General features: G+C 39.0%; 1 protein-coding gene and 1 long non-coding RNA gene across 6 annotated transcripts in view; one reads left to right on the top strand and one right to left on the bottom strand.

The window, feature by feature from the left end:
* Kcnip4 (potassium voltage-gated channel interacting protein 4) overlaps positions 1–19,905 on the top strand; it is a 1,126,911-nt gene that overhangs the window by 994,940 nt on the left and 112,066 nt on the right. Inside the window, exon 2 of one of the 4 annotated variants that reach the window (XM_021161803.3) lies at positions 13,097–13,198. The exons of the other annotated variants lie outside the window; for them this stretch is intronic. Coding sequence (XP_021017462.1) covers positions 13,097–13,198 — 102 coding nt within the window. The remainder of the gene's footprint in view (positions 1–13,096; positions 13,199–19,905) is intronic. 4 annotated transcript variants of the gene reach the window in all.
* On the bottom strand, positions 11,703–19,607 carry LOC110293922 (uncharacterized). 2 transcript variants are annotated; one of them, XR_003836664.2, is made up of 3 exons: positions 19,548–19,607; positions 14,747–14,801; positions 11,703–12,692 (listed from the first exon to the last, which is right to left on the bottom strand). It is a non-coding gene; the product is annotated as an uncharacterized LOC110293922 (long non-coding RNA). The 2 variants fall into 2 exon arrangements; XR_003836665.2 differs by lacking the exon at positions 11,703–12,692 and adding an exon at positions 13,212–13,418.

The raw sequence follows: 19,905 nt of genomic DNA, 5'->3' as shown, positions 1-19,905 counted from the left end.
CTCACTCAATTACAGTCATCTTTCTGACTGAATACCAGCTCATCTAAAAGAAAACCCGAATTTATAGTGACTGATAATTAATAATGCTTAATATTTATAAAGTAGTTTAAGTGTTAGTTTGTGGAAGAGGTCTTGTATATAGGTCTGATTCATATGCTTGTATATGAAATAAAATTATTTTTAAAAGAATAACTTATAAGGAGAGATGTTTGGTGAAGTACCTACTGGTTGCTTTATCTAAAAAGGCTTAGCTGTTACTTTTTAAATTTGCTTTGGTTTCTGAGCCTTCTGCACATTTGTCTCTGAATTCACTGCCTAAGGAAGGAGAGTCATATCTAGCTAGCCAGGAGCTATATGTACCTTATTTAAACCTCCGTGCCAGTGTAGGAAAGATCAGACGCTATGTTCTTATTTCTTTCCTGGTGCAAGTGAGATCAAAGAGGCTCAGTCAAAGTAGTCTACTTTTCCGTTCTTACAAACAAACAAGCAGAGTTTTGATTTAAGCTAATTACCTTTTGGACTCTGACACTGCAAGTCTTTCCACTGTGGCCTTTATTGCCCCACCCCCATGTTTGTCTTCTTCTTTCCTGCTAATGATGCCTATTTTAGAGATAGTGTATTGCATGATGTAGTCTTCATATGGTTTGTGGTGTAGTGAAGTGACCCTTTAGTCAATGCCCTCATTAATATAGGAGAGGAGACTGCACTGTTTGTTAATTTATATGGTCACAAATTGTGCCCTGTGAACAAGGACATTTTAGAGTATACTAGGGCTTGAGAGCAAAGGATTTTAGGGCAGCTCCCAACACCAGGCAAGATCTTGTCACCCTAATTATATAAGAACTATAGATAAAACCTAACCTCCCATACAAGAGATATCCCCATATAAGACATCTTAGTAATTCACACATGGAAGAAATGAAATTTCAGTTCCAGTGAGAAAACCTAAAGATCCCAGGTCTGGATGGAGATGCAGCTCAAGGGCAGCATGCTTGCCTAGTAAGGGCAGGGTTCAGGACCTGATTTGTAGTACTACCAAGTGGAATGTTCGTGCCATTCAGGGAGGAAGAAAAGGAAGGGCAGCAGGAGAGAGAGATGGAGGGAGGAAAGGAAGGAAAGATTAAACAAACCAAGAAAAACTAGCAACTTTTTTTTTCTTCAGACAGAGGCTACTGTTCTTTAACTAAACATGATTCTTCTTGTAAGTCAGGAAAGTTTGAATAATTTTGAGCGCAGACTGAACATTCATAATTAGGAAAGCTGACATTTCAAAATTTCACATTAGCTACAAATAACTGTCAAAATATAAAATGCTTCTAAGTCCCTTGACTTTCAGGTAACAGGTATTGGACTTGGAAAAAGTGTCACTTTGGCTATCTTGTGTGTTGGCATTTGCTCAGGAGAACTTAAAGTTATTACTGGTTACTCTATGGACTAAAGCCATTTGGCAATAGCTCACAAAGAGCAAAATCCACACAAAGGTTAACAAGCTCAGATGAATAAGTAATGAGTTGAGTCCAGAGTAGAAGGAAAGAGAATAAAAGCAGAAACAAGATAAATGCAAACATGGAAGAATGGAGGGCTACAGTGAGGCCAGGAAGAAGAGAGAGTGGGGAGAGTTTCCCAGAGAGATAAAAGATGGAGAAAAAGAGGAAGACAAGTGGAGAGAATAAGAAGGAAAGAGAAAGAACAAGAGAAACAAGCGACAGGAGAAAGCAAGGACCTGACAGATACCATAGGATTAACCACTGAAAACACTTCTTTAGTGGTCCTAACTGAAGTCAAATGTGTGCATCTCGGGAAGATTGGTTTCCCCTAATTTGATTATATGCTGATTGCTACTTTTTTAGTTAACCAATTGAGAAAGTAACTGTTTTATAACCAGACAAAGCAAAATAGACCAATTAGGAAGGATAGCTTTGTGCTTCTGAAAATGAGACATAAAACAAAACCTAAGTATTTCTCCTAATAGTCAGCCATGAGTATTATTCTTCTTCATGGTGAAAAACAGAGGCTAGGCATGGGACTGAGTGACAGCACCTTATAGTGGGTAGTACCTCCACAGAATGAACTCTGAGTTATTGTGTGCTATGTAGTTTCAGGGTCAGATTTGACAATAGGCAGTGAGTAAGGGGTAGGGGGCAGATAAATAGAGACAGACACAGAGACATGAGGCAGATACAGAATATATATGTAAGGAGTATTAATTCACTCATTTAAAGCTAAGTATTTTGACACATAGATTTGTAACTAGTGAAAACTCTCATGTCCTACCCTGAGCACCGAAGCCACTGCTAATGAATCAGTCTATCACTGATTCCAAGGAGAACACAGATGGAATCACAGTGCCTCTAAAGCTCCTGTGGTTTGGTCACAGGCACTGATATAGACGACACTATATCTTTCAAATGATGATTGGCCATTCCATTCTACCTGACATTCACAGGTCACAAGCAAACACAACTCCAGTGCCCTCAACTCCACATTTTTTAACCAACAAGTTTTAAAAATGATATCTTCTTCTTTGTAACACCCACCACAGTAGTCTCTACCTAATAATTCACAAGCCTAAGTTAGAAGCTAAACAGGTAGTGAATGATGGAGTAGCAACCTTTATCCCAGAGCAAACCACAAGAAATATTTGCTCTCCACTGTCCTGAAAAAACGGGGAAAAAGAGCACAATCTCATTATGATAGCATTGTTCTGCATTATCACTACCAGAGCTTTTGCAGCTCTGAATGCATGGTCCATCATTCAGCATTGAAACTTTAATTATATACAATGTCCATTCCTTGTATATCAGAAAAAGACAGACCGTGAAAAATGATCACTTACATACAAAACTCTGCATGGAGGAATCAACATGATGAGAAGCTGATTTGTTATCTGGAATGGAAGAAACTTTGGTGTTAATATTAATATTAAATAATAATAAATTTTATATATATGCATATACAATATAATATATGCTTTGATAAAATGGGTGTGATGCCTTCTTGTCATATTTGATAAAACATGAGTTCAGTGTCCTCAACTCCACGTTTTTTTTTGTTTTGTTTTGTTTTACTTTTTATTAGGTATTTTCTTCATTTACATTTCCAATGCTATCCCAAAAGTCCCCCATACTCTCCCACGCACTCCCCTACCCACCCACTCACACTTTTTGGCCCTGGCGTTCCCCTGTACTGGGGCATATAAAGTTTGCTTGTCCAATGGGCCTCTCTTTCCAGTGATGGCCAACTAGGCCATCTTTTGATACATATGCAGCTAGAGACAAGAGCTCCGGGGTACTGGTTAGTTCATAATGTTGCACCTACAGGGTTGCAGATCTCTTTAGCTCCTTGGATACTTTCTCTAGCTTCTCTATTGGGGGCCCTGTGATCCATCCAATAGCTGACTGTGAGCATCCACTTATGTGTTTGCTAGGCCCCGGCATAGTCTCACAAGAGACAGCTATATCAGGGTCCTTTCAGCCAACACTTGCTAGTGTATGCAATGGTGTCAGCGTTTGGAGGCTAATTATGGGATGGATCCCTGGATATGGCAGTCTCTAGATGGTCCATCCTTTCATCAGAGCTCCAAACTTTGTCTCTGTAACTCCTTCCATGGGTGATTGTTTCCAATTCTAAGAAGGGGCATAGTGTCCACACTTTGGTCTTCATTCTTCTTCAGTTTCATGTGTTTTGCAAATTGTATCTTATATCTCGCTATACTAAGTTTCTGGGCTAATATCCACTTATCAGTGGGTACATATCATTTGAGTTCTTTTGTGATTGTGTTACCTCACTCAGGATGATGCCCTCCAGGTCCAACCATTTGCCTAGGAATTTCATAAATTCATTCTTTTTAATAGCTGAGTAGTATTTCATTGCGTAAATGTACCACATTTTTTGTATCCATTCCTCTGTTGAGGAGCATCTGGGTTCTTTCCATCCACGTTTTTTAACTAACATGTTTTTAAACGATGCCTTCTTTGTAACACCCACCACAGTCTACTGAAAGAAGTCTCTACCTAATCCCTGTTGTTTTCTGATATACTGTATATTTTTCTATATATTTTACTATTTATTCTTTCTCTTTTATAACCTATAACCACCAACTATAAGATTTGTTTTTAATATATTGAACTGGGATAGTAACAGGTACTGAAGAAACATTTGAATGAATTAATGAACAAATAGAATTTTATCCCAAAAAAATCAAAGTTGTCAATTGAAATCGATAATTCAGTCATGCAGTGTTTTAAGTGTGAGGGCAGAGGTTTGAAACTCCAAAGCCCAGACTTTTCATGTAGTCACTCCACACACAGATTTACAAAGAAAACACTTTATGTTTGTAAGTGTGCATTTATAATAAACATTTTAATACCTTAGTAGGTAAATGCTTATGAGATACATGCTAATTAATTCATGAGAGTGGGTAGTCTTTGTGTGGGTGAGGTCCTACGGAAACTTTCTGGCTGCCTTACCCTCTCTGATTTCCTAGTATAACTGCTGGACAGCAGAGCCCCAGCCCTAACTCTATCACTGCTGTTCTCATCATGGGAGCATCACGCTCAGCTACCCTTTAAAGATATGGGGAGGAGCTGTGGGGAAATGTATTATGCAAATTCTAAGTGCATCTGCTAATTATAGCCCTCTGGATGATGTCAGACCTCTTAACCAGAAAAGATACATAGTCTGATTTCATGGTTTGGTGGATACAGATTGAGCAATTTATATATCCGACACTGTGGTAATGGTGGGAATACAGTCATGGATAAGAAAAATACAGTTAAAGAATTAACTATGCATTCGGCTATAATTCCACAAAACTTACAGAAACTTGGGGTTTTGTCTTTTTTTGAATTAACTGTATATGTATGTATCCTATTTAATTCCCCTACTGAAGCTTTAGCTATACTTTCTTGTATTGCTTTAATTGGTGTCCTAGCACCTAGAAATTGTAACGAACGTATCTTCTCCATTTCCTGCAGGCTACTTACAACTAACAAGGTCCCACTCTCTATGAAATATAAGAGCCACATAGTCGTAAATTTCACTTGACTTTCTTCTAATTTCATGCTATTGGTCTCAGAAATTTTCCATGTAAATACAATAAACTTCACGATTCATTTTCTTTTAAACATATAGGACAAGGCAACAACTTTTTTGTATTAATTCAGATATTGTCAATCTCTATAACTTTATGTTTATATCTGGAGATCTGTGTGTCTGTGTCACCTCATTTCTCCTTTGCCTGAGCAATTTTCTTTATTATATTTTATTAGTGTAGGTCGATTGACTATGTATGTATGTATGTATGTATGTATGTATGTATGTATGCACCTTTGTCTGAAGACATACTTTCACCTTTATTTTTCAAAACAACTGTATGGATTAAATATAGACATCTGGCTTGATTTTCTTTGTATTCAACCTGAGAACCCTGAGGAGCCATGGCATCATGCAAACTGTACTGTATCTTACAATACACTGTCCTCATAGCATTGCTCTCTAATAGGTACTTTTTCATTCATTTTTAATGATATTGTTTTCCCATTGAGCTCTCTATGATTCTTCTTGAATTTGTCTTGCTTTAGGGTTAAAAAAAAAATTGCAGGTCTTCAACAAATGTTTCCAAGAAAATGTGAAACATTTAGACCATTATTTCTTCCTCTTTTCTTTTACTGGATATTTCCTTTTTTACATTTCAAAAGTTATACCCTTTCTGGTCTCCCCTCCAGAAACTCCCATCCCATCTCCCTCTCCCTGCATCTATAAGCATACTCCCCTATCTACCCAACCACTCTTCCCTTCCCACCCTGGCTTTCTCCTACACTAGGACGTAGAACCCCCTCAGGCCCAAGGACTGCCCCTCCCACTGATGTCCAACAAGGCCATCCTCTGCCACATATGTGGCCGGAGATATGGGTTCCTCCATGTGTACTCTTTTGTTGGTGGTCCAGTCCCTAGGAACTCCAGGGTGTCTGGCCTGTTGATACTGTTGCTCCCTGCACAGGGCTGCAAACCCCCTCAGCTCCTTCAGTCCTATTGCCAACTCCTCTATAGGGCACATCATGCTCAGTCCAGTGGCTGACTGAGAGCATCCATCTTTGTATTTGTCAGGCTCTGGCAGAGCCTCTCAAGAGTCTGCCATATCAGGCTCCCTTCAGCAAGCACTCCAGCATCTGCAATATCTTCCAGATTTGGTGACTGTATATGGGATGGATCCTCAGGTGGGGAAGAAAAGAGATGGCCTTTCCTTCAGTCTCTGCTCCACACTTTGTCTTCCTATTTCCTCCTGTGAGTATTTTCTTCTCCCTTTTAAGAAGCACTGAAGAATCCACACTTTGGTCTTCCTTCTTCTTGAGCTTCATATGGTCTGTGAATTGTATCTTGGGTATCTTCTGAACTTTTAGGCTAATATCCACTTACTAGTGAGTATATACCATGTGTGTTCTTTTGTGACTCAGTTACCTCACTCAGGGTGATATTTTCAAGTTCAATCCATTTGTCTGCGAATTTCATGAAGTCATTGTTTTTAATAACTTAGTAGTATTCCGTTTTGTAAATGTACCACATTTTCTGTATCCATTACTTTGTTGAGAGACATCTGAGTTGTTTCCAGCTTCTGGATATTATAAATATGGCTTCTATGAACATAGTGTAGCATGTGTGTGTCCTTATTACATGTTGGAGCATCTTCTGGTTATATGCCCAGGAGTGGTATAGCTGGGTCCTCATGTAATACTATATCCAATTTTCTGAGGAACTTCCAGACTGATTTCCACAGTGGTTGTACAAGCTTGCAATCTCACCAGCCATGTTCCTCTTTCTCCACATCCTCGCCAGCATCTGTTGTCACCTGAGTTTTTGAGCTTAGCCATTCTGACTGGTGTGAGGTGGAATCTCAGGGTTGTTTTGATTTGCATTTCCCTGATGACTAAGGATGCTGAACATTTCCTTAGGTGATTCTCAGTAATTCAAGTTTCCTCAGTTGAGAATTCTGTTTAGCTCTGTTCCCCATTTTTTAATAGGCTTATTTGGTTCTCTGGAGTCCAGCTTCTTGAGTTCTTTGTATATATTGGATGTTAGTCCTCTATTGGATGTAGGATTAGTTTCCCAGTCTGTTGGTTCCATTATTTCTTAGCAAAGCTCTTATCTCTCCTTGCTGCTTACTCTCTAGTCATTCTTATATTCTTAGGATTTTAGAGAGGTCCCAAGACTCCCATTAATTATCTATTTCTACTATTCCAACTGATGGTTTAATTTTTGCTATGTATTCAAGCTTCATAAATCATTCTTCAGCAATCCCTCATGTATTGGTAAATCAAACTAAATAAAGATGACTTTGTACAATTAAAACATTTTTAATTAAACTATAATTACATCATTTTCCCCTGCTCTTTCACCCCTCAAACTCCTCCCATGTCTCTTTACTCCAGCTTTTTTCTATGTTCCCTCATTTCCTCTAAAATTGATGACCACTTTTCTTTTACTTATTACCCAACACAGAGAGGGCAGGGGAGAGGTAGAGATATACACATAAACACAATGTTATAAATAAAACTTGGTTGAGTATGATTTGGTTGTTTGTGGTGAATCTGACTTCAGGGCTGACCACTATGTACTGGATAATCAGTTAGGAGGCTTATTGCTGGAGAAGCCAATTCTCCGACTCTTGGCAGTCATTAATTAGTTCCCTGTAATTCTTTGTCTAGGGAATGGAGCCTGTGAGACTTTTCTACCTTCTACTACATTAGCTTGTCTATTGCTGCTATCATTGTTCAGGCCTTGTGTAGGCGGCCACTTCTAGGAAGCACAGTCCCATAGAGGACTCCCTGGTCCTCTGGCTCTTATAAGCTTTTTATTTTAAATATTTTACTTTGTTCCTTCTTGTTTCTGTCTGTTGCTTGAATTGAGTTTGTGAAAAGTTCCCTAGCAACACAATCATCATTTTCTTTACTATTTACTATTTACATTTAGTATTAGTTCCACCCTCTGTGCCCACCTTAGGTCTGTTTCTATCCCTTTCTTCTCTCTCTCTCTCTCTCTCTCTCTCTCTCTCTCTCTCTCTCTCTCTCTCTCTCTCTCTCTCTCTCTCTCGATTATGGGTCATCCATTATCACCTCTGCTACATGCCAAGTGAGTCTCACAACATAACTGACACTCTTACCACATAATGTAGAAAGTTTGGTTTGCACTATTTATCTTTAAATAGTATTTTGTGTCATTCTAGAAGATATCCTATAGTGCAACTGAGAGTATCTCCAGCTTTTGTTCTATTTTCTCTTAAGATTGGTCAATTGGGTTTTCATAGAATAGTCCTCACTCTAGGATATTATTCTTCCTCCCATGTAGACTTTCTGAGCTCAGTGAGTATAACAGATGTCCTCAATGCAGTTGGTATATTTTCTTTTATCTTCTTTATAAAAGAGTGGGTCCATTTGAGTGAGTAGTGTGTGTTTGTGTGCATGTGTGCATGTATGTGAGTGTGTGTATGTTTGTGTGTCTGTGTGTGTCTGTGTACGTGACTATACCAGAACTTCAAAACTGCTAGGCACCTGAGACTTCTGTTATCATCATTTTATTCTTAGCTCTCCAGCAGCTTCTGCCTCATATGCACATGACACCTCGTCCTGAGCATGCATTTCCCAACCCTTACTCAACAACCTACACATAATCCTCACTCAGGTTCCTCACCATGCACAAAAAGTATGTCTCTAATTCCTTAAAAATTCTAGCCACTGAAGAAGACTCACTCATGTCTAAATCTCAGTCAAGTGAGCTTGGATATCACTCTGAACCCTGTGGGGAGCATGTCACCACGCAGAAAGAGAACCCACAGACTCACCTCTTGGCTTTTTCTTCTCCTAAGCATCCCTATTCTAAACTGCCTATTCTCTGTGCTTAGAATAGTTTACTCTATATTATTTATCCAGTTATATGATTGTTTATAGTGACAGTCAACATGTCTAGTAGGATTCATTAACCACTAAATGCATCATTCTTCAATATTATATTACAGTATGAGGGTATACTTTTAAAATGTATAAATGTGTTACTAATTATACTTCCTATGAGAGAAAGAAATGGGAAACCACAAGAACATATAAAAGTTCTACATGCTCTGCTTTATTCTGTTAGGCCTTCCTCTGCAAACAGTCTTAGAACTGAAATTACAAGGGTGAATGGACATGAACTAGACAAAAAAGGAAGAGAAGCAAAATTCTAAAGTTTCCATGCAGGTAGCAGCAAAATAAAAGGCTCTGGGGCTGGAAGTAGTGTGGTCTGTTCATATGGTATAATGAAGTTAAAGAAGGTCTCCCGTTCACTGGGCTCATAGTACAGAACTGTCATTGAGTCAATAGTTCATTGTTACTCCACCTGATATCCACAACTCTTTGATGTAGACATCATGACTAGTTTGTTTTCCCAAGGAGAAAAGCTGATATATAGAGAAACTAAGTAACTAAGCCAAGGTCTGGGCTCAGATACAACCTTGGGGACTGATTGTTTCCAGTGCCCGAATACCAAACCACTAGAATTTTAAGGAGAAAAGTGTAAAAGTGTTGCTTTTCTCATGAACTGATATCAGAGAAAGAAGGGAGGAAGTAGAAGAGGAAGAGAATTACCCATGCTCACATTCTGCTCTGTTCTTCCTGATTTTGTAGCCCTCCTCTATGTCTCTCTCTCTTTCTCTCTCTCTCTCTCTCTCCTCTCTCTCTAACAGAATATCTTGTTGATTTTTTTAGGAATTGCACATCATGCACTCCAGTCACTCTCACTTCCCGATCCTTCTATGTCTGTCCTTCCCCAAACTTTGTGACATCCCCAGACAAAAATAAAATTAAAAGAGTGAAAAAGAAAGAAAGAAAGAAAGAAAGAAAGAAAGAAAGAAAGAAAGAAAGAAAGAAAGAAAGAAAGAAAGAAAGTCCAATATTTTCTGTTTATGTACTAACTCACTGGAGCATGGTCAAACTCTCAGGCCAGTCCCTTAAATAGAACTGAATTGTCCCCCCTATCCCCAAGGAGCCATCAATTGTGGAGAGCTAACTTCAATATCCTTATCGTGCTTTTTAAATTATATTTTATGTATATGAGTACACCATAGCTGTGCAGACGGTTATGAGCCTTCATGTGGTTATTGGGAACTGAATTTTTAGGACCTCTGCTTGTTCCCATCAACCCCGCTCACTCTGGTCGGCCCTGCTCACTCCTGCTGAAGTTTTATTTATTATTATTATAATAAAGTACACTGTAGCTGTCTTCAGATGCACCAGAAGAGGGTGTCAGATCTCATTACAGATGGTTGTGAGTCACCATGTGGTTGCTGAGATTTGAACTCAGGACCTTCAGTAGAGCAGTCAGTGTTCTTACCCACTGAGCCATCTTGCCAGCCCATATACTTTTTAAGATTTCTCTTTGATAGCTTCCTGTTTTGAGAAAGAGGGACATGGAAAACTTCTATAACAACTCCTACTGCCGCCAAACCTCCAACCCTCATCCAAAAAAGTAGCAGCCTAAACATCTGGCTTTTTAATTGCTTTTAGAAGTGAAATTTTACTTCAGTGAAACCAAAATACCCAATGAAAGTAATTTAAAAGAGAAAAGTTATGTTGAATCATAGTTGCAGGGGATTTCAGAACATCATTCGTGGAAAGACATGGTGGAGCTGGTTAGATCACAGTGGCTCATGCTTTTGGTAGAAACTTCGTCTTGAGGCAGATCACAAAACAGAGTGAGAAAGGAAGTTGGCAAAAAGGCCAAGTCCTAGCTGCCTGTCTGAATCTATCCAAAGAATGCTATCATCTAAGGGCTAGTCAATCAAAGCATGTCTATTGGGGGTGGCATTCTAGCCTTAATACTCAGAGACATTTCAGCTTGATTCATAAGGAAAACATAGATGCCTAGAGTTTAATGATCTCTCCAAGGCCACTTAGAATGAAATAGGAAGAAGTAGGGACTTCTTAAAACAGTCTTAAAACTTCTTGAGCTTAATCTAAATTAACAACTTGTTGATCTTACCAAATAATTCAGGGGCAACAGAGGTAACATTGACAGTTTCAAGTAGTTGGGGAGGGAGAATCTTCCCCTTCCCACATAAAGCCTGATCTTGTAAATAGAATTCATGGACCAAAGAGGAACTCGGGCAGCCAGAAAACATCTTGAATTTCTGTCAAAAATTCAGAGTCTGGCTAGTTGTCAAGAAATTAAGTCTGAAGCTAAGGAGCTGTGATAGAAGCTCCCTTAGAGTCTTCTGTGTCTGCTACAGAAAGCTGGCAGGACATTGTTCCTCATTTTCTTTATCTCTTATCTATGACAGGGTGTGGTGACATGTGGAAATATGTTGGGCTGCTGGAGCACTAGGGCAGGGAGAGCAAACAAGGGAGAAGTCTTTCTCCACAGGCCAGGTAGAGACAGGAAGGAACAGTTTGCCAAAGGGATGTACTTGAACTGTATCAAAGGCAGACTGGGAATATAGATGCTGACTATTGGTGAAGGGCTGATTACAAAGAAGGATGTAGCAAATACCTTACCATGCCAGTAAGGAAAGAGCAAAGACAGAAAGACAGCTTGCCACCTGAGCAAGCTCCTAATGCCTCCGAGTTTCCAGAGGAGGGGGTGCCTAGGTGAAAAAGTTCTTCCAGAAATGGAGGAGGAAGAAAATAGACATACACACTATATAAATCAGACTTAAAACATAAGTTGCTCTTGGTCTTTATATGCCCAGTATGAATTTATTAACCTTTTATTCTGTGCCACATCCTCAGCTTTCTCTTAGGAAGTCAGGTGAGGAAGGTGTCACACACTTCCAGGCTGGAAGGATGATTTGTGAGTTCTGACCAAGTCAGAAAGGACTACTCCGCTGGTGGGCCATGAGCTAGAGCAGTAAGGACAGTGAGTGGAAGTGTCACGGAGTGATGCAGCCTCAGATCACGTGCAGACTTCAGGACATCGGTCCCAGACAGTATGAAGTTTTAAGAGCGCTCTTAATCAAGAGGATGATCTGAGTTGCATATTTATCTCTTCATTTTTCTCACTCACAGTTTTAGCTGGTATGTTCTCCTGGTGAGGTGGATCTCTAGGTTCGGGGTCAGGACTAGCTTAAAATTCCAAGGTAGAAACAATAGAATTGAAAAAGAACAAAAGGCATGCTTGCCAGGTCACCAGCACAAAGATAATATGACTTCAAATTTAATTGATGCTCTTCCTTTGCTTCAGATCAGACATCTTCCAGACCAATTTGATTTTTACAATTCATTTTAACAAGCAGCTCCGTGCTTTCAGGCATTTGGAGTGGCTGAGATGATGCTGAATTGAACACAGTGGGTTCCTGACGTGACAAGTTGTCTCAGGCACTTGCTAGCTTGCCTGCGGAGCTACCACTGATTTTCTGTCTTGTCCAACTGCCTGGAGTCATCATGGCTGTGCTCCTGCGGTACTGGGCTCTGTTCCTGGGTTAACATTTTGGAAACACACCTGGCTTCTTTGGGAATGGCTTCACTTGAATACACGCCATTCATTAATGTCACTGTGTGAAAAATGCGAAGGATTTCTACATATCCGGACTCCTCAACGTATGCTAATGAGACTGCCTGTCAAGGCCATTGATTTTTCTCACTTTCAGGGAAGGCAAAAGTACTATCAGGTGATTGCTGTGTGCATGCGTGATTTATGAGAGCATCCACCTCCTTTGTAATCAAAGCCTGGAGCAGTGAGAGAGAAAAGAAGATTGAGATGCGGGGGCCCTTAACTCTGGTTTGAATATTGAACTTTCAACCCAGGCAACGTTTGTCCCAGTGGTATTTGTTGTGCTTTTGATCTGAGATCCAAAATAAGCCACCAAATTATACTCTTGTTATCCACTGAGAATCTTTTCATCCTGTTTTCGTTTGCTAATCTGCACCTTTAGTGCAGACGCTTACATAAAAGATAAATAAGGAAACCAACTTTAGGGGTCCTAACCGGCTGTCTGTGGTTGCCTGAGCTAGCAGCTAGCAGCTAGCAGCTGTCTCCCCATCCTGCCTGTCCAGCTTCCCTTGTGACCCCTGCAGCCATGAGGGACCTGCTGTGCAGAAGGCACTAACAGAACCGATCATGTATTTTCTAGGTTTCCTCTACGCGCAGAACAACACCAAGCGCAGCATTAAAGAGCGGCTCATGAAGCTCTTACCCTGCTCAGCTGCCAAAACGTCGTCTCCTGCTATTCAAAGCAAGTTTCCTTTTCTTTTCGCCCCCAAATTGTTTGCTTTGCTTGTGTAGGTCCTCACGCCCTGCAATTTCTGGTTCTCAAAAGAATCGATATATCATCTCCTGCGAAGCAATGCCTATTTACAGCTCGTGTTTATCTGAAACACCGAGATACAAGCAACAGGCGATTTTCATTTGGCAGGCTGAAAGCTTCGTGTCAGTAACAGAGAGGCCCATGCTTCCTGTAAATGACAGTTTCATCTGAAGCTTGGGGACAAACATAGAGGATTGCTTTGCTTAAAATGGTTGTTCAGCAGCTGCCAATTTAAGCAATGTTATTTTACAAGTTTCTTGTTTTCTAGTTGCAACAGAAAATGTCCATATTTATGGAGTGCCATGTGGTGTTTTGATACATGCATATTCTGCATAATGTTCAGATGGATAAACATATCCACATCCTCAAACATTTATCTTTTCTTTGATACAAATTATCCAAAACCCCCTACTTTTGGCTTTTCTGGGATACATGATATATTATGGTCACCAATGGCCACTGTGATATACAACAGAAGTCTTATCTAACTATAACTTAGTAACCAGTAATTAACCTTCCTTCCTCACCCCTCATTCATGGCTATGCTCCTCACTACCTGGTACCCACTATTATATTCTCAACTTCTATGAGATTAACTTCTCAAAATCCTATACATAAGTGAGATGATGCAATGTTTTGCATTCTGTGCCTGCCCTCTTTCACTTAATGATGTCCTGACCTAGCCATGTCATACATATGGCAAGAAGTTACTGTTTTTCCGGGCTGAATATATTGTATATATATATATATATATATATATATATATATATATATAGAGAGAGAGAGAGAGAGAGAGAGAGAGAGAATAAACATGTTTATCCAGTAGTAGTCACCTATTAAGTTAATTCCTTGCTTGACTATAGCAACTAGTTCTACAAGGAAGTACAGGTGTCTCTTTAACAAATAAATTAAATTGACTGTGAACATAAACCCAGGAGAGGGATTGCTAGATCATATATGTATATATCCAGCTATTATAATTTCTTGACATCTTTTTAAAAATGTGACTTTTTTTTTCCTGTTTATCCTCTGCCCACACTGGACAAAATTCTCTAGCAAAACAGAACAAATACGATCATATACACATACATGTACATGCATACATGCTATACACGTATATTATACATATATATTTATTTTCCTGTACCACATATTTGTGGGTAAACACATACACCTAAATATAATTCTTTTGCTTTATAGGATAGTTGCAATGGGTAGATTGAAAAGTTAGACAGCATTTGATGCTGTAGAATAGAGCCAGGACTCTTCTTGAGGAAGCCTCGTGTTTGTTTAACACCTTGACAAGACTCACCCACTATGTCCAAAGTGATCTGTCATTTACTTGCAGTCTGCCAACTGTAGACATCAACACTTTCATGTACTACCTCCATATCAACCCTTAGAGTTGAGATTTACTAAATAATTGAGCATTCTAGCTTAGCCAGGTTGACTCCTGAAACTAACACACTGGCCTACCTTCTCATTCATTTCCAGTATGTGGCATCCTTGTGTATTAGAAAGCAGTGAGCTCCTAAAGAGAGAATATCCATTAACATCAGCTACTTTACAAAGATAGCAAATGCCACTGACTCTGAATTTATAAGTGGTCTGTGTACAAAAAAAAAAAAATGATTACAGTAATTTAATTCCAAGCATCAGACAACTCCTAGAATCAGACAAGAGAAGTTCATCTTTTCTACAAAGGAGACAGAACATTAAAAAATAATCGTCATTTGTTGTGGGTACAGAGACAGGATCTCAACCCACCTTCTTTATATTCTGCCATATCATTTTGTAGAAAACATTGAATGTGAATACTTGTCATAAGACAACCAAAATGGGCCTTGTGTTGAGAACAATAAACAAGCCCACATTTCAAAATACAAAGCAAAATCCAAAACAGGAAACGCACAGATGTCTACTCAACTAGATCTTCTGTTACATTCTTTATGGAAAAGGTAACAATAAAAGAAATGATATTTCCAGGTAGAAATTCTGTGCAGGGAATAGGTAAAATTATTATTAAGGTAAATTGTTGTATTTTTTTTCTTTCGTCACAAACTTATACACATACACACTTACAAAGACACAACAGTTCACAAGTAAGACATTGCATGTCAGCAACAACCCACAAGGCTATAATATAGAGGGATGAAAAACAGTAAAGCAATAAGATGCTGAAGCTGCAGGGTTGATGACCTCTGCTTGTCACAGACAGCTGGCTATTAGAGCAGTTGCTTTCCTCCTCGCGATGGAGAGTCAACATTGCCAATTTTCCTGATATTTGCTGAAAACATAGTTATTTATATCATATAGACATGTAAAATGTAAGTGTCAAATGAGTCTCCATATTTGCTTAGGGAAGAACAAATTGTCAGATATTGTTAGTGTTTTCTCTGCACCAATATCTAGCAAAAACGTATTTACAGAGGATGCAAATCAATTTAACTCTGACCTACCCTAAAAGGATGTTTCTTGAGATTGCAGCCAAGCAGAAAAACTGTTCTAAACAGAAATAATGAGAATAACGAAAATCTCATATTTGCTAAATTTAATATCCTCATTCACTATAGAAATACAAATTAAAGTTCCATTAAGACTTTATTTCATGTCATTCAGGATGGTTATCAGAAATAAAATGTACAGTAATTAATTCTGGTAAGCAAAGAAACCCTTGTATATCCACTGATGCGAATATAAATGCATCCCAGCACTTTGGATACTCTTATGAAGATTCCTCAAGAATTTATAAGCAGAACAATTTGGTGGCTTAGCAAACTCACTCCTGTGTATACACCCAAAGGATTTTAGGTAAACAAATCACAGGGGTACACATACAGGGGTACATGTTTATTATAGCACTATTTCAGAATAGTTGAGTTATACTATCAACTTAGTTGTCCATCAACAGATGAATGAAGCAAACATCATATGTATAATAGAGTTCAACTCTGTATACAATTTGTTGAACATGTCTGCACTATGAGATTATCATTAAAAAACAAGCTAGATACAGAAAGGCAAACATTGCACATTTTCTCTCACTTGTGAATGCTAGATTTTATAAAGATACCTAATGACATACATGTACTATATAGTTATGGTTAAAATATATGTATATATAAAGCTATTTCCATGTTATCCTTGACATACACTTTTGGTAAGACTTTGGACTATATATAATTAATATATACCAATTTTTAAAAACTAGAAACTAGCTGTTGTTTTTATCATGCTAGATATGTAACATGATTTGTAGACCCTATCCATCTTTGGATGTAAAAGTCTCTATCCAGCAGCAATCGTTTTCACATATCCAATTATCACAAGAAACCACATCAGGTAGGAGTAGCATACCTGGAAAAGAAGACAAGGAATTCCGTTGCTATGTTAGCCATGTAATCATATTAGTACTCCTCAGTGGACTAGATTCTAACAATGGTGTAGAATGTGAAAATATATCGTGTGAATATGGGGTAAGAGGCAGAAAGATTAAATGAAAAAGCAGATAAGCAGAGGTCCCTAGGCCCCCAGAAGGAACATATACATAGCCCATAACTTTGAGAAAGTGAAGATGAGTCTTGACTGAGGTCAGTGGTTTTAGGCCTGATTGACCTCTGAGTGGCAGAGGGAGTGTACTCTACAAGGTCTCATGCAACATCCAATGCTGTGTGTCTGAGAGTTAGCTTCCTATAGAAAACCTACACTCTTGCTGAGCCATGAAGACTTGAAGCCCTGAATTAGAAAACTTCAAACTTGAAGGATCACGGGAAGATATCTATATGATCTCTCCATTTAGTACAAAAAAAAAAAAGAATCACTTGTCCTCAACAGAGAGCAGTATTGCTCTCTGACAACTAAGTATGAGGCTGTTACCATCTTTAGCATTTTGCTGTGAGCCTGAAAAAGCCTGTCAGTGATGTTCACAGTGATGTCTGTGATAGTCCAACCCCAAGAGCAAGAGACAATGGGGCTGTCTCTATTCCTTTATCACTGCCTGTTCTTCAACACCACCCTCTTCATCCCTCCTCTTTCTTCACTTTCAGTCATATTTCAATGCAGACTTGAAATATTATTCTTGCCATGCTGTAAAAGAAGTAGCACATGGTAAAGTGTTTTATGAAAGACTGTATATTTTCAAGTGTTCAGAGATAGAATATTTAATAAAAGGTAAAAATTACAACTCTCAAAATTAACATTTTAAGCACATTTCTTGATTTTGATGGTTGAAGTCCAGAATTCCAACTAAAACCAAGAGGTTTTAGAGAGCAGTGCATGACTCTAAGAGGAAGGAGTAACCAGTTCAGGCAATGCTCTTTGTCCTTCTCCACTCAAGCCACCTGCTAGTGACTGAAAATTAGAAATTGATGTGATCTTGTGCACATTCATTTAGGATGTAGAGTTCTTCTTGGTGTTAATAACTTCTGAACAACAGTGAGAAATGAGGTGAGGATAGAGACTAGAACAGCTGTCTACTAAAGTAAGAATTGTCTAATTCAAGTTTTGGGCTCACCTCCCTGTCCTCTGACGACTCAACTTCCCACTGATCTTTTAATGTCCATCCCAGACTATTGATGAACCTCAGCCAAATGCAGCAGCCCAATTGCCTCACCCTGCAGTGGATCCAGGAGTCCCCGGTCACTTGCCTGCTATTATCAGCTACCTACTTTCTGAAGTTGTTCTTTCCTTCCTTGTTGCTCCCCACCTACCACCCTACTGGTCACCAAACTACTGTCAGCTTTCTCTCTGAGATGTAAATTCAATTCTTTAAAGCTTGTGCTACAGCACTCTCTGGTGCATTTCCTTCTTCCAACAATAACTCAAAGAAGTAAATGGACACCTGTTGCAATAAATCTCCAACCCAAAGATGCCCAGGCAATGAAAACACAACTCAGTTAATAGGATTACATGCTGTGCACCTAGATAGAGCAGATCTACCACTATACTACCATCTTCCACATCTATGAGACCCCTTAGAACTTGTGATTTCTCCAGGCCATGTGCTTCTGCTCTGCTTTTCTTCCTCCTCCTCTGCATCCTCTCCCTCTTCCATTTTCTCCCTCTTCCTCTCCACACCTTCTGCTCCACCTTCCCTTTTATCTGGCCAATCATCAGCTCTCCTTTATTTCACAAATTAAGGTGGGAAGCAGGTTTACAGAAAATCACCTGCTGACTCATTCCTTGCATGCAACTACTCACAGGAGAATGGAATTAACATCAAATATAATTAGCCCTAGAGGTATCCAAAACAGACACCAGCATCCTAGAACATATTGGGTTCTTGTTGTGATTGTTATGAAACAAATTCCTGGGATATTTTGATCCACAGTTTCCTTATTTAATCTTTACTCCACAATACTATCTTGGATTTATTTACAGAGGCCATATGAAACATGAAGAATACTCTAAGAGAGAACATTTTTCAAGTTACATGTCTCTTGGCACTGATTTTGGGAGGGTAGAAATAACATGAAAACAAAGATAATCCCTTCTTGATGGAATGAGTATTAAGAAGGAAGAAAATGCGTGCTTCTGCTCTTAAAAGTGGATGTGAGTTAGGAAAATATATGGAGTGGTTCAGGGCAAGCATCCCTGATGAGGTAATAACTGAGAGCCCAAAAAAGAACCTGGTTTATGGAAGAAAAGAGCATAGCACACTGGAGACTCAGAAAGCTCTGTTATCATCTGGAAAATGTATTATTAGCACAGGATTAAATCATATAGTTCACACATAACACTTAACACCTGAAGCACCATCTAAATAATTGACAAGGTGTAGCTCATCTAATAAGATCTAAAAAGTGATTATTTAATCACATAAAATATCTAAAATTTATTGATACAAAAACAAAACTTTCATAAATAGCAGAGTTAGGTTTCTAGATCTAACCTATATTTCCAACAATTTTTCAGGGAGATCTGTCTTCATCACCTCTGGCATCTACTGAACAGGCCTCTGTAAATTTGACCATATTTGATTTATTCATAGGTCTTCACGTTTAAAAGAAATCTTGGAAAGCAGTGAGTCTAGACTTCTGCTTCCAGATTGTAGATTATACATCTTCAGTTCTGCCCATGTTTCCCCTGAGATCCCATTTTAGTCCTTCCTATTGGCTAAGCAAAATGAGAAGATGGAACATCAAAGTGTGTGATAATATTGCTGATAAAATTAACTTCTTTTGATGACACCCCTAGACAGCAGGAAGCAGTTTAAAAGACACAGTGTCCCTACTTCCTGTTCACCATTGGCTTCTCCCTCCTCCCCCCACCCCTGCACCTTTTTTCCTCTTGATGATAAGAAAAAGGGAGCTATGTTGGTATCAGGAACCAGCATGGCAGATTGTCTCTGACCCAGTGACATCACACACAGGCCACAGAGACCCACACATCTGTTGCCATGGCTACTGCCATACATTCCCAGCATCCACTTGACTCACTCCCACCTTTACCTGATAGTGGCTATATCACAACCCAAATAAAGGCAGCCCCTCTGACCTTTCTCTCTCCTTCTCCTTGTCTTTGTCACCACCTTCCCCCTTCCCCCACAATAAACTCCATGTGGAACTGTAAAAAAGAAAAAGAAAAAAGAAAAAAAAATCAAATTCTTTACTCAAAGCACTAATGGTAGGAAGAGG

This window comes from Mus caroli, unplaced genomic scaffold (genome assembly GCF_978045245.1).
Source record: "Mus caroli unplaced genomic scaffold, Mus_caroli_1 scaffold_4, whole genome shotgun sequence".
NCBI classification, from domain to species: domain Eukaryota; kingdom Metazoa; phylum Chordata; class Mammalia; order Rodentia; family Muridae; genus Mus; species Mus caroli.
This window is presented reverse-complemented; position numbering and strand designations above follow the sequence as displayed.